The following is a 20753-nucleotide window of genomic DNA, read 5'->3' on the forward strand; positions in this document are numbered from 1 at the left end:
TCCGGTCAGTTGCCATTATGGCCTCAGGAAAGACAGGATTGAATGCCATTCGGGCTCAAAGCTTGGTGGATTGTGATACTTTGGATGAAGATGGTATTCCTTTCTCATCCATCTCGGTTCTGCTTCAGTGTGTTTCTCCGAACGTTGCTGAATATTGATCGATATCAGTTGCAAAGAAGCTCGGTCCATTCAAAGACTGCACTTCGAACCAGGTATTTCCTGTCCTTTGTCCACAAATCGAACTGTTTATTGACACAGCGCGAAATACACAGGCCATCGCCTTTTTTGAACTATCGAAGCCAAAACACGAACAGCTGCTTGCAGATGCCGTCCGTGCAGCTACAGAATTTGTTGCCAAAGAGCACAATTCAGAATACCACTACTTTGAGGGAGTCACCATGGAAGAGATAGCAGTCGAGATCGCGGTACGTGGATTGCTGTATCTACTGATAGAAACAGTGTCTGACAAAGTTCCGACTATTAGATGGTGAAGCTGGCGTTGAAGATGGTTCCCAATATCAGCGGACGGGTTCATGTGCAGACAAACCCTTACTATGCGTACTCCACCGAAAAGACAGTCGCGAACGCGTTTCGTGAGTTTCTCCCGCAGGTATATGTGTGCTGTTTAGCTAAGACAATGCTACCAGGGATTTTCTACTTTTTCAAATTCTTCGAGCCCAACTTTGATGTAACCCAAATCAGCATCAAGATCCCTAGCACATGGGAAGGCATGATGGCTTGCCGGATTCTCGAGATGGCTGGCATTCGCACTTTGGCCACGACCCTCTTCACCCTCACGCAAGCAATGCTGGCTGCCGAAGTGGGCTGCACATATGTCGCGCCATATGTGAACCAGCTCAAGGTTCATTTCGAACCAGGGTCAGTCTTTCTATTCTTTTTGATGTTCTAAATATGTTGGACTCTACTCACAGCGAGCTAGATTCACCGATCCAAACAAGCTCTTTTCGCTCTGCGTCTCCATCCAGCAATATTTCAAGTCCATTAATGCCAAAACTCAGGTCATGCCAGCCAGTTTGACGTCGACTGAAGAGATCTTTTCCCTGGCGGGAGTGGATCACATTACCATTTCCCCTCCTCTTCTCGAGCAGCTGGCTCAGCCTGGATCCGTACCGACAACACAGTCCCTCTTCGACAGAGACCTGTCCACGGTCGAGGTGCCCTCGAAGGTCTCCTATGTGAACGATCCTAGTGCGTATCGGCTAGCGCTCTCTAAAGAGCAGAAAGGTGCGGGGGAGGAAAAGCTGACGCAGGTAAATACCTATTTTCACCTACATAAGCAAGCTTGGATTTATTTTACTAACATTACTTCAGGCAATTAACATATTTTGCGAAATGCAGGACAAGCTGGAGGCTCTTGTCAAATCGAAGGCTGGACTCTAGGCTCTAGGATCACTCTGGTAAGCAGGGACTGGTATCACCTGTCAATATCTAGCAGGATGAAGCAACCACCTTTTTTGCGGGTATGCAAGGCATTGAATGACTATGGTAAATGCATGTTCAGAATTCTCGGCTTATCTCATGCAATAACGTCTAATGAGTCGTCAATGAAGAGAATGAGGAAATACTCCAGGCAACAGCTCAACCCTGGCTCAGTTTGAGATCCCACAAGCCAGATCCGTGAAGATTGTATTTTTTTTTCCCGATATTCGCTTTGAGCTTCGGACAAGATCGGTTAAATCCGAGAACTTTACATTAGGATCATAATAGTAGTTTTTTTTTCCTTTTCCTTTTTTAAAAAAAATAGAAGGCGAAAGCGTAAATGATTGATACATGAGGATTAATCACCTTACTCTGTTGTAAATGAAAACCGGTAGGTAAACGTAGATGTACTGTACCACTGGTCTAGCAGGATAATCCGATTTACCTAATTCGGGTTAAGTTTATCAGGGACCTCATCCGATCCATCTCACGCTAAACCTTTCCAGGCTTAATATATGCACTTTCCCCAGATTCTTCGTCCCGGAAAAGGAAATCCCATTCCCACGTGACTTTCCAGGGTTCCGCATTCCGCTGCGGCAGAAAGAAAGAAACTTTTCGGTGCACGTCATTGACTCATCCATCGTTTTTCCGCTTGGCTAAGGCTCTCTCTGGGCGGGGGTTGTTGGTTCAATTTCTTTTTACTTTTCTTTTCTTTGTTCTTGTTTTTTTTTTGTTCTCGATTTAGTCCAATTGGTGTGTGTTCGTATCAGTTGGCCATACTGGAGGACGCTGTGGTTATATATTCATTAATTCCATATTTCTCTCTCTTTTTTTTTCTCTTTGGATGCGATAATTCCCGTCTTTACCGCGCATCTCTACGTCGGAGTCGACAGGACTACTGATGTCTATGCCACCGAGTCTGGGCACACTATGTTTCCCTCACAAGCAGTTGATATTGACATTGAGGCCTTGAGCGGCATTCTTGGGTATGTTTTGATGGTTTTTTTTTGTTTCTTTCTTTCCTTCTTCCCTTTTTTCCCGGAGTAGTAATTGATGTTCAATGAGTCGGGAGCATTATTGCTTGTCAGACTTTTGCAAGACTCATGTAATTTTTTTTATAATTTGCCAGGTTTCTTCCATACTAAGAATGAACGAAGTTTGTTGACCTAATATCAATTGCGCTTCTTCTTTCAGCTCCATCTCCATCGCCTGCTGGGTCGTCGTCTTCTCCCCACAGATCATCGAAAATTTTCGTCGCGGGTCTGCCGATGGCCTGTCCTTACTTTTCATCATCGTCTGGCTGGCCGGAGATGTCTTCAATATTCTAGGAGCCGTACTCCAGGGCGTCCTGCCCACCATGATCATCCTGGCGGTGTACTACACCCTCGCGGATATCGTGCTGCTGGGCCAATGCTTCTATTACCGGGGTTTTACCCTGTCGGACCAGGTCGCGACGAAGAAGGTCAGGCCGGGGTCTGGGTATAGTGATTTTAGCGCAGAGAACGGCGAAGGATACCAGCCGACGGAACGCACGGCACTGTTGAGTAATGGCAATGGCAATGGCAATGGTCATATCCACACGACAGCGTCATCGCAGCGGATCTCATCAGGAGATCTCCAGCCTCACCAGCGCTCCCATCACGTCGACGGAACCCATCTGTCGCCTGCGACTCCCTTCGTCGACCCCTTACCGCCGTCATCTTCGACTGCTGGCGTTGGATCTGCACGTCCCGCACGACGTCTGTCCACCCTACAGACCGTCCTCTTCAACACGTTTGCTATCGCTCTTGTCTGTGCTGCAGGGGTGTTAGGATGGTACGTGAGCTCTGGCGGTAGCCATCGTAAGGACGCCAAGAAACCAGAACCAGATCACGACCCCCTCTCCTTCGACGTCTTGGGCCAGGTCTTCGGCTACCTCTGCGCCGTTTTGTATCTTGGCTCCCGCCTCCCTCAACTACTTCTCAACTTCCGCCGCAAGTCGACCGAGGGCGTGTCCCTGCTCTTCTTCCTCTTTGCCTGCATCGGCAATCTGACGTATGTGTTGTCCATCTTCGCGTACTCGCCTGTATGCGGTGCACGAGAGCAAGAACAAGTTGAACTTCTGGTCTCCAAGAAGCCGGCGCCGCGCTGTCAGCCCGGCGAGGCCGCTGCCCTCTATGGCCGGTACATCCTTGTCAACCTGTCTTGGTTACTGGGCAGTCTGGGGACGTTACTGTTGGACATGGCGATTTTCGTACAATTCTTTCTCTATAGAAAGGATGATAACGATGACAGCGGTGATGATACCGAAGAGGAAGAAGAATATGAGCGTCGATAATAATGATAATTTCCTTTTTTTTTTAAATCAGGGGGGATGTCTGAAATATGAATTGATGTACAGTACAGTACTATACATCTTTTGTATATAGATCTCTCTTTACAAGATCCGGATCAGATCTCGATTCCGATCTTTTGCTGTATACTACCTAGAAAAAGGATACGAACGATATGAATGATTTGAATTATTATTTTCGATTTTCACTTTCATTTTCATCTCTATCAAGAACATATCCTGAAAGCAAAGCAAGCAACTGAGAAAAACAAAAGTGAAAACAGAAACAGCCGGCCCTATGTCTGTCGCTAGCGAAATTACTCAGATAGGAAAAAAAATGAAATGAAAAATCCGTCAGACTCCATGCCCCGTTTACATGCAGTTTGATGTGGTTTATGAATTAGTACCAGCAAGCAAGGGAAAAAAAAGAATAAGGAAGAAAGCAAATGCAACCTCCCTCGCTCAATCAAAAGTCATGGAGTTCGCAAGAAGGAGGCTTGATTAATCACTAGAAGGCGGCCGAACCGGCACCTTCCCCTTGCTCACTTCCTCCCAGTTCGTGCTCAGCGCCGTCCCTTCGCTTTCGTAGTAGCTCTTCACCATGGCGCGGCGCGTGTCCGGGTCGGCGTTGGCGTACAGTTTCTTGAAGAATGCGTCGACGGGGTCGCCGGTGCCGTAGTCGGAGTCGATGGATTCGGCGCCGTCGGATTCGGCGGCTGCGTCGTCGTCACCCTTGTCTTTGTCTTTGCCTTTGGTGGCACCTGACTTCGTCTTGTCCTTCTTCTTCTTTGTGAGGTCAATTGCTAGTTTGTCCCAGTCTTTGACTCCGTGCCGGGACGATGTTGGATAAGCGGGAGCGCTGGGCTTGCTGCTGCTGGTGGTGGTCGAGGTGGAAGAGCCCGCAGCGTTATTGGTAGCGGTAGAAGGATCTGCCAGAGTCGCTGACGTCGATGAAGCTTCTAGGGCACTCCATTTCTGACCAGGTGTCTGTTTGCGGAGCACGATCTCAACTTTCGTAGACAACACGGCGACCTTGGACTGAGTCGTGTCGATAGAAGCGTACAGGGGATCGAGCGTGAAGGCAAACACGGCGCCTGACGGAAGCGGGAATTGAATAGAAATCTATTTTTTCCCCCAATTAGTGTCATCAGAATGGACATGATGTATATGCTGCAACATACCGAATTGCTTTGAAGATCAACGTCCAATTTATCCTTTGGAACACCCTTGGCATACAGGGTCACAACCACCGAATCATTCGACTGATACCACTCATGCCGGATCTTTTCAGGAGAAGCACCAGAACCCGCTGACAGTGGTGCAGACGAGCCCGGACCGGTTGCATCTAGCTTCGCCTCCTGGGTTTTATCGGCAGATGGCTCATTCGTAGTGGTGGTTGTTGTTGTCTCGGCCTTTTCCCCAGACGGCTCACCACCAGCGCCTGTTTCTCCCGCAAGCTGAGCTTTCAGGATCTTCCTAAGCTCTTCTTCTCCCGGAACCTCGAGATTCTCCGGATACTCCTTGACCGTCACGGCTGCTTTCTCACTGTTCGGATCCAGTTTGCTGAGTTTCCCTTTAACCTTGACGGTCCAGATGGACAGCTCCTGTTCGTGCTTCTCCAACGACCGCTGCTGCCCCATCGCAGCCTGCATCTGCGCCGACTTATCCTTGGAGGGACGCCCCGAGTCGATCTTCTCTTTCACGATGTCAAAGACAAACGCCGCGTCGCCGTACCGTTCGAGCTGGAACAATGTGATCGCACGCCTCATCTGCGCGTCCAGAATGAGCTCGCGCTTGGCGCGCTCCCGAGCGAGCACGAGGGCGATCTCCGCATCGCGAAGGGCGGCCTGGAAATCCGGTCCTCCGTCCGCGGGCTTTCGACGCGAGTACGCCGTCGACCGCTTGATGTAATAGCTCGGCGCGCGGGGTAGTTCGATCAGGGCATTGGTGAAGTGTTTGATGGCCGCGGGCCAGTCGGAATTTGCGATCGCTTTGTCGCCCTGTGTAGCGGCGTTCATCGCACTAGAAATACACTCTCTGGAAGTTCTTCAGTCAACGTCTGTAAACACGTTCTTGCTCGGTGAGCAGCGTCCAGCTTCAGTGTCTAGGTGGGGACATGTGAGGTTCTGAATGATGATTTCGGGAGAGATGGGGGGAGGAACTTCAGTGAGAATTGGCGCTCAAGGAGCGAGAGATTGAGAAAAATTCATAGACTACCTAACAACAACCAGGATATTTGTTGTTGTTGAAAGCGTGATTAGATCATATCACACTATTGGATGTTCTACCGCCTTTCGATGGCTTTCTCCGCAGCTGCGGGGAGCTCGGAGCTCTGCCCAACACGTGATTCCCTAGCTATCAGCAACCGATTTAATTATCTAGAGCAACAGTACAGATTGAATTATTTTTCGGATGAGATCCAGAATGCTGGTGCATTGGTCCGGCTGCTGAATTATATGATTGATCTACCACTTGCTAGACCGAAGTTTGGAGACCAGATGAGGTCATTTGCAAGGGTATCACATTGATAGTGTAGATTCCTCGGACGAATTTCACATCATTACATTATGATTACAGCGCATTATTATATTAATGACTTGTTTGACGACTGACAGCATCTCAAAGCAGCTCCTCGTTGCCAAATTTCTTGGCATATAGCCCAAGAGCTCGGATGGGCCAGTAGAACTTGTAGTTCGGGTAAGAAATCATACTATATACGTTAGCAAGGACATTGCAGTCAATCTACCCCTTGAGTACGTACCACGACTGGTTGAAAACACCCTCAATCGCCTCCTGAAGCCATTCGCCATTCGGCTGCTGGCGAGACATTATCAACTTCATGGCCTTGCGGATTGGTTCTTTGTGCGGGTATTCGGCCTCCATCAGTGCCAGGCAGGCCCAGGCTGTCTGCACGACCTGGGACTTCTCATGCTGGGTGTACACATGTCTCTCACTGCTGAGATAAGATTCACCCCACCCGCCATCCTCTTTCTGCTTGGACAGAAGGAATTCGCAGCCGCGACGGGCGTATTCGCTGTTGCTGTAGGTCTCCCCGATGCTGGCAAGACTCTCAAGAGCAAACATAGCCGCATATGTGAAGCAGATGCCCCAAGACCCATACCAACTCCCATCCTTTCTTTGAACTCGCTTAATATACTGTACTGCCTTGAGCTTGGCGGCCTTGATCTCATCGGCTCGATAGTCCGGATAAAACCTGCTGAAGAATGACAGGGCGGTAACAGACGCCGTCGTGCACTCGACATGGTCGTAACTGATCATGATCCCTCCAAACACTTCAGCCGCATTTAGCCATTCCAGCTTGGGCGAGCCTCGGGTGCTCTCATACTCGCTGAAACCTCCAGAGGGATTTTGCATCAGGAGCAGACAGTCCACTGCGTCTTTAAGCCTCTCTGTCGAAATCAATTTGGGGAATCCGTATACTTCCTGAAGCTGTAAAGTCGATCTTAACCCTTCAGCTGTGCAATCGCTGACGGTATAACCCTGCGTCTTGTTGCTAAAGGGCCACGCTCCCTTTCTATGCTGACGGTAACACTTCTCCTGGTTCGGTACGTTCTCCCGGAGTTGATGGTTATCTAAGAACTCAAGGGCCTTGGTGAGCATTGGTCGCCACTTGGGATCGTCAGCAAAGCCAGCAACAACAATGGCCTGCGTAGCAAAAGCCGTATCCCAGACTTGAACACCATTGGTGCCATTGGCTAGCATTCCTTCGTTTTTCATCCACATGTACTCATGCAGAGTCTCCCGATGGCGACGGACAGACTCGCTGTCTGGCCCATCGTGGACATAACAGGCGACAAAGTTCATGGGGTTGCTCACAGGAGCCAGTCCGGCATAGTCGGTGTTTTCATCTTCCATCCGGATCAGCTCCCAAGCCCAGTCCTCTGCACGCTTGACCAACGAAGACCAGCGAAAAAATGGAATCCACAAGACAACCAGAAGCCAGTTAATGAGGTTCAGAATCCAGGTCTTCGGGTAGTAGTTGTCTGTCTCAGCAATCGAGCTGCGGTGGGTAGCGAAATTGATGGACTCGTACGGCTGCGTATACAGCTCTTCTCGAAGCTGCTTCGTCAGCGGGTCCAGGGGATGGCTCCATTTCTTGGACCACAAGTAGGACATAGGAAGATAGACCTGACGAATATGAATCCACCACCGCCACGGCGCAAACGGGACCCAGTCGGGCAGCAACCTGGGAAATTCCAAAGTTAGAGAATGGGGCGCGTAGGGGCTAACAGGTATGTACATACCAGAACTCTGGAGGAACAGGGTTCACACAATCCCACTCCATCACGCCGAGAATGCTGAGCCAGAATTTCCCCCAGTGAGGTGCATAGATGGCACCGCCAAGTTTGTGCAGAAAACCTCGTGCCTTGACTAGGCGAGGGTCCTCTTCACTCACTCCCAGGAGGCGCAGCGTTACATAGTTCATCGCCGTGCCGAAGGCTGAGCTGTGACCTTCAATGTGCAGCCCCCATCCTCCATCCACAGGATGTTGTCGAGCAAAGAGATATCTCTTGATCTCGACAGCATACTCGGGGGGGATGGGCGTGTTAGTGACATACCAGGTGATGACTATGCCTGGTAGCAGGAACATCGGACCGCCATATTCGCAGGCCCAGTTCCCTGGGGGCAATTGCAGTTTGGAGAAAAACGTGAGTCCATTCTCCGCTGCTTGCAATGGAGTTTTGGCGGGTGGCAGATCAGGCAAGTCCTGACAAATCAAATTAGAGTCGGCCGGAGTGGCATGAATGCAGCGAGTTTAGTTTACCGTTGGAAGTCCCAGGAAATATTTGTCCGCGACGCTCTGGGGCCACTTTTCATTTTCTTCATCTGATTCCAAGTAATGCCATGTCTGGCGACCGTCGTCGTCAAGCAACCTCCATCTTGAATAGTCGGTCTTTTCGTCGCCATTGGCATCCGTTGAAAGATGGCCATTGGCGGAAGTCCTCCAACGACCGATGTGGTCCTGGCTTGCTCGCGTCGCTCCCATGTTGTCAAGCCCTGTCAGTTGTACAGCTCGAAACGGCTCAATTCCAAACCATCACGCGAACTGCAGATGAGAAAATGGCCGGAAGCAAAAGAAAGGCGAGTGGCTGCCAGGTATGATCGATGCGTGTACGGAGGAGTTGCGGCTGTAAGGTTTAGCGGTGTGAAGATCCCTGCTGACTCATCAGGGGTAATCACATGCGAGAACATGTGAAAATGTCAGAACTTTACCTCTGTTGAAATTCCTAAATTCCTGATATCTGAAGTACACACGGTGTGGCTCTCATCGAATACATATGAGTGTTAACTGAGACGTGTACTTCATTGTTAACGTCAAGGGGGCACATGATGCAGAAAACATCTCTTCCTCCAACAAGAATCTGGGTGTAGGACTTAGTTGTCAGTCAAGCAAGCTATATCGAGATAGACGCTTCTCTATGCTAAGTCTCAATCGAATCTCCCTTGTCAGAGGAAGCAGTGCAGTTTTCCAATATTCTGCCAACGTCCGATGACAAGGTTGAAGGGGAATGTAGAGCCTGGACGAGTCGAGAAACACTGCATCAGAAGAGGCAGAGTCACGAGACCACCAGACAACACGACGGCTGCTGAAAGCAGGAAAATCTGTTCTAGAGCAATCATCTATCTCTGTCGCCAGAAGACTCCTTACTTTCTCTTTGCTTTTGAAAACACTGCGATTTTGTATCTATCCATTCCCACTCCCAATACTGAATTGAATGTATTCAATATATCTACAGCACATACTACACTGTCCATGTCCTCCTCTTCTTCATCAGCTAGAGGCAGTCCAGCAGCGGAGTTCATCCGCTCCCTCATAACTACTATCCTGAACGATCTAATGGACCCCAATGCCCGTGCATCCATTACCATCAAGCACAGATTCCAGAGAGACCGTGTATTCCGCATTAGTCCCCTCGACGAAGAAGGAGGGGGAGCCCTTGGAGTTACAGCTACTGGACCCGAGATCTACACGACGTATTCATGGCCCGGGAAGACTACGTATGAAACGTGGAAATTCAGTATGAAGAGACTTCACATTTTTACGTGGGATGGTGATATTGAGATAAAGGTCTAGGTACCTCCCTGCGCGTCATCTCCCTGATCTACGGAGCCATCATGGACGACTCCGTGATTACGAAAAGGTGCTATTTGGCATTCCTGTCTAAACTCAGCAAGCATTTCATTCTCATTGTCTTTCCTTCTAAATGGATACTGACTCCAAAATGGAATGGCTTCTAAGGGACATTTACTACAACGATCCGGCCCTTTTCGGCTCCCAGAAGATTGTGGACACGCTCATCGATGATTTTGCCTACACAATTGGCGTGGACCGAGCTGCTTTGCATGTGGTATGTGCAGTACCCTCCAGGGCTATATATGCAGATTTCTCTTTAGGGATATATCACTCCGTGCGCAGTGCATACACATACGTTACTGATAAAAAAATGGCGGAAAGGCTTCCGTCGCAAAGGGCCTGACTGCAGGTTACTACCGCCTGACGACGAAAACCCAGACCTTATTAGATGTAGGAACGGGATCATCGTCTGAAGTATCAAAATATTCGCTCTGCTTCTGACAACTCGATAAAAATGCTAACTCCCAACCTCCGATTTAGGATGTTCTTATCCCGCGACTGGAAGACATCGACAGCATTGACATTTCGGAAGCAAACTGGGTTCTTGTCGTAGAGAAAGAGGCATGCAGATACTCCATAAAATAGTATACTTATCATGGACACCTGGGTATATTTATTGAGGCGTTTTCACACCCCAGAACTAATCAGATTGATTATGCTTGTAGGCAATCCTGCGCAGGCTCGTCAGAAACCGGTACCATATGAATTCCGCCGTTGGAAAAGGGATCTTGATCACTGTAAGCTAGCTTCAACGATGCAGTACTATTTCTTTTGCATCCCTCACCTGCTCAACTGGACGGTTTCCCCTCCTTCTTTCCAGGGCAAAGGTTACCCCGATCTCTGTACTCGAACCTTCGTCCACCTGCTTTCTGAGACGGGCCATAGAAGAAATAGCGATCGGCCGTCAAAATTCGGCGTCGTGACTCCTCCACGCTTCTACGCACTGGTCGATGGGGACCCTGACGGGATGGCCATCATGTCCACATACAAATACGGCTCCATGGCGCACGCGCACGAGAGTGCCCGACTCAATGCCCCCGGTCTGCAGTGGCTTGGTGTACGCATCTCGGACGCGGTCGCCGGGGCGGACACCCAGGGAGATGACGCCCTGATTCCCTTAAGCTCGAGAGACTGGAAGAGGGCTCGGGCCATGCTAATGAACAGCCCGGCTTTTGCGGAAGATGGACCGGAGCTTGGGTGGCGGGCGGAGCTGCAGACGATGCTGATGTTGAATTTGAAGGCCGAGACGGAAATTCTGTATGAAAGAGAAGGAGGCCTGGAAGGTTGGATTGACCGTAAAATGGTTGTGTTGGATCGTCTTTCAACCCCTGCTGAAGAGCAGGTCTTCAACTTCCCGGAATGCGAATTATAGACAGTGGTATGTACATGAGCAGATGAAAAACAAGGAGATGACTATGATGAGTGCGGAGAACCTCGATAAGCCCACCAAGGTATACTGCTCTCTCCGTCCAAACACCATAATGTCTGCCCCTACCAAAATATGCGCCGTTCCATGATCATTGCAATGCCCAAAACAAGTGATTAAAAAAAGACGGACAAAAGCATAACTGTACCAGAACAGACAAAATACCGATCTTTCTAGCTATGCCAAGGTCGACCAGCAGGAGAAAAAGAATTCACAAACCCAAACCCCGTCTCACTTCCTCCCGGACCCTCTTCTCATATTCGCTTCGCCGTTCACGCCACATCTTGGCGGCCTCGACATTAGCAGGACTCTCGTCGTTGGGCTCCGCCAACATGCTCATGACGGAGATCAAGATCTTCTCGACGCTCTGGATGGGCGACCACCGTTCCGAGGCATGCTCGTAGTGGTTTGGATCATCACCTGGAGGGTGCAGGATCGATATGCAGACGGTGCCGTTGGGATATACTACAGAAGCCAAATGTTAGCCGGACGCAGACTGAAACGAAGCAAAAGAGACCAGATATCCAAGACAATCACCATTCGGATGCCAGACTCCGCCTCCCACGAATCTCATCGTGGGCGGACTCAGCGGATAGTCCTTTGGGAACTTCAGCTCCGCCGCAAAGACTCCTCCTTCGTACGGCGTGCCCTCAGGTCCCTGGATCAGGGCCTCCCAGTGGAACATGTCATCTTCGTTGACGGGCCCTGCGGTGATGCCTTCGGGCGGATTGGTGGATAGGTTCTTGTATTCGTGGAACAGGCGCTTCTGCGCAACGCTTGTGGCCATTGCTGGAGGACGTTCAAAGGAGTTTAGTCTTTAATACGCGAGACAATACCCAACGCTCTTGCGGTATCTTAAGAGTCCGTGAATGAAGGCGGTGAAAGGACAGATGACAAGAGACTCGACGAGGAGGTAGAGACAGTCCAATATGATGGAACGACACTCCTCTGCTCGAGGAAACAGGTCGAAGGAGTTCGATTGATTGAATCCGGGCTCGATGGTGGGGTGGATGCAGTCGATGCAGTCGGTTAGGGAGCTTTACTCCGTAGATTGCGAGGGAAGGTACTGGCACCGTCGGGACTGTAGGACGGCACTCCCCACACGCCACCGTCCAGGCCGATATTATAACCGGAAGGCGGTCAGGGACCGGAGAGAGCAGTGGGTCTCGTGATATTTTTGACCATCGGATACGCTATACTGATTTAGGTATAAACGATACATTCCACCTAGTAGGTACCGGAAGATCTGCAGGTCGTCCGGATCCCCTTGCCGTTCTAGGGCTGGAGGCTCACTTCCCATCATCATTATCAGTTCCCGTGATTTGGGATTACCATTGGCCATGTGAGTCTTTTTTAACGAACTTAACTGTAACTTGTATATGTACTAAAAAAAATCTCATCTGGAAAACCAACACAAAATGATTGTGTTAATGATAGCAGTGAACTTTTAAATCTTGGGCTTATTACCTGCTGCAATATTCTTTGTGGATGATCTTACACGCTTTTAATGTGACAAGATGACATCATGATATCACTGTACTATGCCAAGTTGATGAGTGGGTATTTTGCTGCTAATTATAGAGAAGGAAGTGGCGACCGCTGTAGCTGTGCTGTGTGATTGGTATTGGCTCTTTTCCCATGACCCCGAAAGCCATATTTATCGCCGCTGCGTCCTGGGAAATCTTGAGAGTTCATCTTTTCTCTACCTGTTGTCTCAAATATCTGCTGTTTATATAGGTCTGCTACTTAACTCCTTTACCCCATTACGTCCTCAATTTGGGCAAGAATCGAGATGTCCTCAATGCCTTGGAGGTGGTTATTTGAAGTGATGTCTTGTGATAAAATTAGCATCATTTATTGCTTGTTTCCTTTCCTTTATTTTATCCAGAAAATGCTGCAGTGGATGCCAGAAACACGGCCATCAGCAAAGGAATTGCTGTCTGAGGCCTGGTTGACAGCCTCATGATCCCATATAAGGGCTTTCTAAAGATCTGGTAGCTATGGCTTGACTGCTGTTAGGAAAGAGGGTATGCAGATAATACGAGTATGGGGGCAGTCTTTTGCCGTGTGTAAGACATAGCAAGCTGTAAACTTACAGAACATGACGAAGCCATGAAGACAGTTGCAATACTCTATGCTGTCAAAACCACGCTTTCTGACTAATGCCATGTCACCTTTTGAGGTGCCGTCCTGGTGAACATGGATAGAAGCGATCCGCTTATTTTGCTCGTCCAAGAGATGAACGGATATCACATCTTGTTCGTCAGAAGGGTCGTCATGGGAGCGATGTGGCTCCGAACCCTTGGTGCAGTCGGAAAGTATCTGGTATAAAATATATCTGGGAGGAAGTATGAGACACCTAGTTTCGGCCTTTTTGATTCTCTGGCCCTAGAGCACTTGACGTATAAGGTAGCAGAGCCACGACAAAGATACATTCCTCACCCTCAAGGGCGTCATTGACCGGTCCCTGCCACTCCACAGGGAGATCTGTCAATTTTATACGGCCAAATACTGAATAAAGAGTTGAGCAGTTTCTCAAAACATTTGAGAGACTAAGGATGCTCTCTCAAGTTAAATTCAGACTTGATATTGATGGTAAAGTTTAATGAGTATTGCTGTAAAGCATAACAAAAGGGTTAATAAGCATTATATGCTCAGAACGCACCGTCAGTGATTCTGGACAGCTATCTGCCTTCTAGGTATCTCTTATAGGTGCCCTATAGAATGGTTTTTAGCGCTGTACGCAGCACCCTCTAATATAGGGTTTTGACTTACCTAGGCAGCCTAGGGCTCCTAGGGCTCCTAGGGCTCTAGGGCTGACCTACGCCTAGTTTGGAGCTGGCGGGCTTGGCATCGAATTTGGGGGTGCAAATTATTTGCATGTTACTAGAGATTTTTAGTTTTCTGTCCACGCTTGGAAAAACTCGGTGGTTTCAGGCGAACTGACTGACCATTTTAGTTCGGCAACCCTTATTAGTCATCACTTATTCAGAAGGTATTATGTAACCTGACCCAGCCTATTACCTGTATTTGACTTTCACCATTTCTTACCTTCTTCTTACAACCCACCTTACCATCCATTCCCTTCTCCCCTCCCCCTTTACGATTTTTTTTGAAATGGTAAAAAGGAGTTTCTCAATAGAAAGTTTTTACTAAATATTTTGTAAATAGTAAATAATCAGTTATAAAGCAGTTAGTGGTAATAAGAGGTAAAGAAGGAAAATGAAATTCAATTTCATGTATTTGGTCATATATAGGGTCAGGCAGCAGGCACGGCCATTAGCGCCGCTTACATAATATTTTCTGAATAAGCGATGACTAATACGGGTCGCCAGACTAAAATAGTCAGTCTGCCTATGTACTCAAACGCACAAACTAAATCGACAACTTCCAATTTTTGCTCCGCCAGCAAATCTCACCACATTCAACCATCCCCAACTTCAGAAGTCTCAAACCTTGACACCATGGCGAAGCGCACAACGAGTAAGGGCAACTTCCCTAGAAGCCTAGCCTCAGATTTTGCTAACCAATGTTCTAGAGGTCGGTATTGTCGGCAAGTACGGCACGAGGTATGAAGCTGCGCGCTCCACGTCCCCTCTTCGATTCCGTCCCTCGACCTAACATATGGCCTAGATACGGTGCCTCTCTTCGCAAGCAAGTCAAGCGTATTGAGATTTCCCAGCACGCCCGCTACACGTGGTACGTCAAGCGATCCAGCGAGCCCTCGCGGAGCGTAGCTAACCAGGTCCAGCACATTCTGCGGACGAAACACTGTTCGTCGCGCTGCCGTCGGCATCTGGCACTGCTCGGGCTGTAACAAGACGATCTCCGGTGGCGCATACACGCTCTCGTGAGTCGTGCACTCCATCCATACCTGAATTCTTCTCTAACTCCCGGATAGGACCCCAGCTGCCTCGGCTGCGAGATCGACGCTGCGCAGATTGCGAGAGATCGCGATCACGACTTCCTAATTCGATGGAACGGCTTTGATTCGGCACAGTTCAGGGATCCTGGCGTTTCGGTTGCAGGGCTTGTTTTTCTCGGGATACCTCTCCGGGGAAACCGCCAAAATGATCACTCATCACGAGCTATTTCTTCCCGCGGGCATGGTTTTGATCGCGGATCTACTCATGTAGGTAGCTTAGTTTCTGATAAGTAGAGCCTCAAACACCGTCCTCAGTATGGACATGGGACACTCGCCAGGGCCATTTTATCCCGCAACATACTATCTAAATTGGGTATAGAGAATTACTCCGTATTCACGATTATCCTTACATGGCCACCTAGTAGTATGCTCTGACTCATTTTGGAAAATCAGGCAGCCAGGGAACTTGGGGATAAAAAGTGATGAATGGATACACGTTGCGTTTTCAGGCCTCCCGCCTCATTATGTAGTCGAAGCAAATCAAGAAGGCTGAATCCCCTCAAGCGTAGGGGCCAAAACTGTCAGCATTAGGAAGCTATATAGAGTGGTGATTCTCCAGTGTACACAAAGTAATATATGTATGTACATGTACACACCTAAGAAAGTCCATTGTGATTGATCTACTACAGTGATAGAAGATTACCTATCCTATTCTCATCCTCATAGAAGCAGGTATTCCAATGGCATCCGAGAAAGATGAGTATCTCCTTGGGAGAACTGCCTCCGCTTCCGCACGGTGCGTCTCGTGGGATCTTGTTTGTTGGCTTTCGCTGCTGATATTGTAACAACAGCCTGGACCTGCAACTGTATTGGACACAGCTCCAATGCGGCTATCTACTCCACCCGGATATCCCTGTGAACGAGAACGCGAAAATTGCAGATATCGGAACAGGCACGGTATATTTGTTCTTAGGCATCATTTTTTTTTAATTTTATATATGCTCATGACGCCCCTTTTCTTTGTTGTTGTTCAGGTTATGGCCAATTTCCGTATCGCAGAGTCTCAAGTCAGTGCAGATTGACGGCTTCGATATCTCCGAGGCGCAATTCCCACCGAAAGAATGGTTACCAACGAACGTGAATCTTGCCACGCTGAATATCCTCGAGCCCATTCCTGAAAATCTGCTTGGGAAATACAATGTTGTGCACATTAGATTCTTTGGGATTCTTGTCAGGGACGACAATCTTGGCGACTTACTGAAGAATCTTACGTCTTTACTCAGTAAGTCTTCTGGATGAGAAAAGAAGGCCAACTTTTTTTTAAGCGTATGTGCATGGGAAGGCTAATCGAATTGAAACAGAACCTGGTGGATATCTCCAGTGGCTAGAAATTGATGTCCCTGGAAACCAGGTTGTCACGTCGAGACCAGACATCGTAGCGGAGGCCACACGGAGCTTCCGTGATGATGGTGTGAAGTACTTACTATCAGCCGGATTGTCCTACGAGTATGTGATGATGGTCTAGGGTTAAATTGCAATCAATTAAACCCAGCTAACGTCTGTCGTGTATAGATGGCTTCGCAAGCTCGGTTCGAGTTTTCAGGACATCGGCTTAACGGAAGTGAAGGAATCGAAACCTCAGCCTAAGCCAGAATTAAGATCACTTGCCAGATTCGTGACTCTCGGGGCCTGGGAAGAGTTTAGCTACGAAGTCTTGGACAAGCGACCTGATGAGATTCTCGGCAGCGGAGAAGAGTTTCGGAGGCGGTGAGAAGGCATTCGCGCTGAGTTCCAGAAAGGAGTGTCGCTTGATCCGCAACTATACGTTCTCGTCGGAAGACGGCCGTCGTGAAGAAGATACCTACCTGTACTTGACCCGGTTCTCTGAGCTCCCGGAAGGCGAAGAACAGGGACTCCAGTGAGACGACTATTGTCATTTAGATCACTCCTAGGTAGTTGAATTAGCACATTTGCCATGTGCTGTGTTTGGATTTCATTAGTATCTCAATCATGAAGAAGACGGACAACTGATATGGACTATTAGCCAAATTGCCAGCAGTCAGGGTGTATATACAATAACTGTCAAGCAATATGGCGATCAACTAGGAGGCAAACCCCCGCTCCTGAGCCCTAAACTTTTGTGATTATACAATCAATATATATGTCAACTTGCAACTGCCCCAGAGATTCTCCACTGGCTGAGCGATAAGCTAGGATGCCAGATGGGCTTCCTCTAGAGATAGCGCTCAGGAATGTGACGTGGATTCACCTAGGTACATAAGGTCTCTATTAGCTATATCGTACAGTACAAAGGATATGACGGACATACCGTCCGAGAAATACATTTGAATGTAAATCATCAACAACGCCGCCCACACTCTCACACATCCCATGTAGACAACATAAATCCACAGATTTTTGTTCGTATCAAATATTTGTACACAGTTTATACACAGTAGAGGTGCTTCAAAACCAATCGTTTTCTTCCCCCTCTTCTTCCTCTACGTCATTCTCGAACCCTCCACTGCGGTCAGCGCCGCCGCCTTGACCCCAGAAATCCTCATAGCTTTCGCCCCAGACTTCTTCACTAGCGTTCGGTGGTGGTTGAGGGGGGCCTTGTCGTTGCTGCTCTTCTGGCACGGGAGTCTGGGCATCACTATATAATCCTCTTCGCATGGCCTCGTAGCCTGCTATCGTCCCGGCACCGGCAGCGCCGGAAGCGGCTGCCTCTGCCATGCTGCCAACAGCTCCAGCTCTCCCAAGGGTGCCTGCGCCGGTCTCTCCAACAGCGGCTGCCTCTCCGGCTCCTGCTGCTTGACTGGCGGCGGCTGCTTGAGAACCGGCAGCTCCAGCTCCAGCAGCCCCAGCTTCGCCTGCTGCACCACCTGCAGTGGCCTCACCACCTACGCCGGGGAACCACAGGGGCATGAAACCACCAGAGTGGCTGTGGCGACTAAAGTAATCAAAGTCAATGCTGACGGCGGTCGCCAGCATCACAGCACGCTGGTCAAGCGTCATCCCCGTAAATCTCTCGGTATATGCAGTGGGAGCCTGACCCGTCTGGGAGATGAGATGCCGCTGTTCCCTTTCTTCTGCCAAGGCGGCGGCATCCATCCTCAGAGCATAGACACCAGTATCGGTAAAGATCTCGCGGGCAAATCCGGCGAAATTGCGATTGACAGAGCCAATGAGACGGTTATCTGCGGACCGGAGAGAGAAATCCCACGAGAGAAAAGGTTCATCCACGTATGCAAACTGATGGTATTCTCCCCCGTCGTTTCGACCCCCGGAAGCGTGGAGCAACTGCGATTGTTGAGGTTGTGAGAGCGGGTCACTCGAGATTCGTTTGGATCCCATGTCAGTCTCTGCGGTTGGCGTAGGGTGAAAGATAAAGAGATCGTATTTCCGTCGGAGGGGAGCCCATCGTTGCTGCGCCTCGCCGACGACACGCATATCAGAAATTGCGAGAGGAGACACTTTTACATTTGATCCGCCGGCTACCGCGACGAGGGAAGTGGGGGAGGCGCCCTGGAGATTGGTGGCAGGCGAGTATGCGGCATCTGCAAGCTCCAGAGGGTCATAGACACGGATCCGGGAGTTGATCCATGAGAACGGACGATGAAACTAAAACCAGCCACAAAATGCGTTAATAAAATCGAAACAGAGAAATATTTGTTTGCGACTGCACATACCCGGAGGACCTCGTTCTCGTCCTTGTCAAACACATGGGTGACGAAACTCCGATGCGTGCGGAACCACTGTCGCGCCATCATGCCTCCAAAACCGCTCTCTTGTTCTGCCATGTACCCTACATGATTCCCATTCGCATCCATAATGACATAGCGATTTGCTTGTTCAAACCCACTAGATCCCAACCTCGTCAGCGGACATGTTCCATGTGATATAAAATAAAAAGGGGCCCCAGAATTGTTGCGGATCGACGTACAGCATGACATTCATCAGCTCCAACTGTCTTTGAACCACCAGCCCTGAATTGGCCAAGATCTTTGCGGCTGGATGCCGCTCCTTGAGGATCGCATTGGGATCTTCCGGTATATGCACAGGCGACAGGAGACTGTTCTGCTCGGGATTGGTGTCGCGAAGGGTCGACGACAAATATTCGTAGTTTGAAGAGAGCTGTTCTCGCGAGACATCTGAAGGCGCATTTTGCGGTAAAGAACGGTTTCTGGATATTGGCTGAGGAAATTCTCTGCGACGGAGCGAGTTTCGAGGCCCGCGAGGGCCTGCCGGTATTCTGAGAGCTCTGCTTCCGGTCACCCACCGTAGAGCGGGCGGCCTAAATCGCCTGCTCCACATGATACAGATTTCCAATGTCTCAATGAGACTATCTTTGAGGGTATGAGTGTTGTAAAGAGAACTGACAAGAAATTTGGGATCGAAAGAAGGGACTGTTCGCGGTGGCGCACCAAATGTTGCGGGAATGACGCTGGGTCGAGGTCCCGCGGGGTTAGCGGAGATAATGTCATGGTGAGCGTCATCGCTGCAGAAGTATGGAGAACGCCAATCGCCTCTTTAATTCTGAAAATGTCAGCCTTCCTCTAAATTTTATATATACGCGGTTATGTACAAGCTTTTGACTATCTGTCACAAGCTTTTATGCTCGTAATCCCCGACTTTGGGTCAAAGTCTATGCTAGAGGCAGAAAAAGAGAAAAGAACAACACAATCCGAGAAACGCCAGGCCCTCTCATTCAAAGATATAAATAAATACCGTCGCAATTAAACATGCGCCACAAAAAAAAGAAAGTAGAATCCAGCAAATCTAGCTTAATCATAGCAGTCCCTTCCGAGCCAGTTCAATCTTCCTCGTTGCTTCGCGAGGCTTGAAGCCGCCCTTGGACACACAGATGGCGCTGCCTTCACCGAGTTCAACTTTCTCCTCGACATTCGGATGCGGACACGGGCAGTGGTGCGGGAAGTGGACGCAAGCAAGAGTGCCAGGGCACAGGTATCTACTGCAATGGGCTGGAGAGAGGGTCGGTATCCATTAGCAAGAGGTTCAGCATGGAGATGGACGTAGATAATGTATGTGCGTGGATTCATGGTAGATTACAGGCATACCTCCTTCCCATGTTCGCTGGTACCATGAGCTATCGCTTGCAACGTCTTGCTGTTCTTGGTGGTGTTCCTGTTGACCACCGCCAAACATGTGCTCGAAGAATTGGAACTGGGCCTGCGCAGCGGAGATGAAGAGCAGCAGAGCCCAGAGGGCGGCAACCGATTTGGCAAGCATTTTTCTAGAATTTCAAACTGATTAAGGGAAAATTGACTGGCGTGCCTTTAACACGGCTGTCTCTTTGATTTATCGATTGTCCTGGTTGTCTTGTAATTAGATCTTCCTGCTGTCATAAAGCCAACTATCGAATAGCGGAGGCACGTGACCCAGCTAAAGCTCCCAACGGCAACTCCGACATCCTCGAAAAAAGTTCCGCTGTCCGAACAATCAGCGAGAAACACCACAACTCGTCCGCTGGCAGTGCAGAGTCCCTCTCTCCTCATTCTTCTACCCGAGGGGGTTCTGCACACCTGCTCCA

The 20753-nt window shown here is 49.2% G+C and overlaps 10 protein-coding genes across 10 annotated transcripts; 5 read left to right on the forward strand and 5 right to left on the reverse strand.

The window, feature by feature from the left end:
- Positions 1–17: 17 nt before the first annotated feature.
- VTN77DRAFT_2730 (uncharacterized protein) lies at positions 18–1401 on the forward strand (the record flags this gene model as incomplete). The annotated part of the gene is made up of 7 exons (XM_069418602.1): positions 18–93; positions 169–212; positions 273–425; positions 485–593; positions 648–879; positions 941–1271; positions 1333–1401. 7 exons carry the CDS (start codon positions 18–20, stop codon positions 1399–1401), a joined length of 1014 nt encoding a protein of 337 aa, XP_069282211.1.
- Positions 1402–2370: 969 nt separating this feature from the next.
- Positions 2371–3757, forward strand: VTN77DRAFT_2731 (uncharacterized protein; the record flags this gene model as incomplete). The annotated part of the gene is made up of 2 exons (XM_069418603.1): positions 2371–2426; positions 2635–3757. The coding sequence occupies 2 exons, from the start codon at positions 2371–2373 to the stop codon at positions 3755–3757; spliced, it is 1179 nt and encodes a 392-aa protein (XP_069282212.1).
- A 495-nt stretch (positions 3758–4252) lies between these two features.
- VTN77DRAFT_2732 (uncharacterized protein) lies at positions 4253–5769 on the reverse strand (the record flags this gene model as incomplete). The annotated part of the gene is made up of 2 exons (XM_069418604.1): positions 4253–4873; positions 4933–5769. 2 exons carry the CDS (start codon positions 5767–5769, stop codon positions 4253–4255), a joined length of 1458 nt encoding a protein of 485 aa, XP_069282213.1.
- A 601-nt stretch (positions 5770–6370) lies between these two features.
- VTN77DRAFT_2733 (uncharacterized protein) lies at positions 6371–8759 on the reverse strand (the record flags this gene model as incomplete). The annotated part of the gene is made up of 4 exons (XM_069418605.1): positions 6371–6461; positions 6513–7958; positions 8017–8480; positions 8538–8759. The coding sequence occupies 4 exons, from the start codon at positions 8757–8759 to the stop codon at positions 6371–6373; spliced, it is 2223 nt and encodes a 740-aa protein (XP_069282214.1).
- Positions 8760–9527: 768 nt separating this feature from the next.
- Positions 9528–10012, forward strand: VTN77DRAFT_2734 (uncharacterized protein; the record flags this gene model as incomplete). The annotated part of the gene is made up of 2 exons (XM_069418606.1): positions 9528–9792; positions 9849–10012. The coding sequence occupies 2 exons, from the start codon at positions 9528–9530 to the stop codon at positions 10010–10012; spliced, it is 429 nt and encodes a 142-aa protein (XP_069282215.1).
- Positions 10013–10503: 491 nt separating this feature from the next.
- Positions 10504–11280, forward strand: VTN77DRAFT_2735 (uncharacterized protein; the record flags this gene model as incomplete). Its single annotated transcript, XM_069418607.1, has 1 exon — positions 10504–11280. One exon carries the CDS (start codon positions 10504–10506, stop codon positions 11278–11280), a length of 777 nt encoding a protein of 258 aa, XP_069282216.1.
- Positions 11281–11545: 265 nt separating this feature from the next.
- Positions 11546–12121, reverse strand: VTN77DRAFT_2736 (uncharacterized protein; the record flags this gene model as incomplete). Its single annotated transcript, XM_069418608.1, has 2 exons — positions 11546–11799; positions 11872–12121. 2 exons carry the CDS (start codon positions 12119–12121, stop codon positions 11546–11548), a joined length of 504 nt encoding a protein of 167 aa, XP_069282217.1.
- A 2677-nt stretch (positions 12122–14798) lies between these two features.
- Positions 14799–15305, forward strand: VTN77DRAFT_2737 (60S ribosomal protein eL43; the record flags this gene model as incomplete). Its single annotated transcript, XM_069418609.1, has 5 exons — positions 14799–14817; positions 14873–14903; positions 14968–15033; positions 15086–15184; positions 15236–15305. The coding sequence occupies 5 exons, from the start codon at positions 14799–14801 to the stop codon at positions 15303–15305; spliced, it is 285 nt and encodes a 94-aa protein (XP_069282218.1).
- A 2360-nt stretch (positions 15306–17665) lies between these two features.
- VTN77DRAFT_2738 (uncharacterized protein) lies at positions 17666–19516 on the reverse strand (the record flags this gene model as incomplete). The annotated part of the gene is made up of 3 exons (XM_069418610.1): positions 17666–18823; positions 18892–19063; positions 19146–19516. 3 exons carry the CDS (start codon positions 19514–19516, stop codon positions 17666–17668), a joined length of 1701 nt encoding a protein of 566 aa, XP_069282219.1.
- A 474-nt stretch (positions 19517–19990) lies between these two features.
- VTN77DRAFT_2739 (uncharacterized protein) lies at positions 19991–20452 on the reverse strand (the record flags this gene model as incomplete). The annotated part of the gene is made up of 2 exons (XM_069418611.1): positions 19991–20184; positions 20281–20452. 2 exons carry the CDS (start codon positions 20450–20452, stop codon positions 19991–19993), a joined length of 366 nt encoding a protein of 121 aa, XP_069282220.1.
- Positions 20453–20753: the final 301 nt, after the last annotated feature.

Source organism: Rasamsonia byssochlamydoides (genome assembly GCF_041956645.1).
Source record: "Rasamsonia byssochlamydoides strain NRRL 3658 unplaced genomic scaffold VTN77scaffold_2, whole genome shotgun sequence".
In the NCBI taxonomy this organism is placed as follows: domain Eukaryota; kingdom Fungi; phylum Ascomycota; class Eurotiomycetes; order Eurotiales; family Trichocomaceae; genus Rasamsonia; species Rasamsonia byssochlamydoides.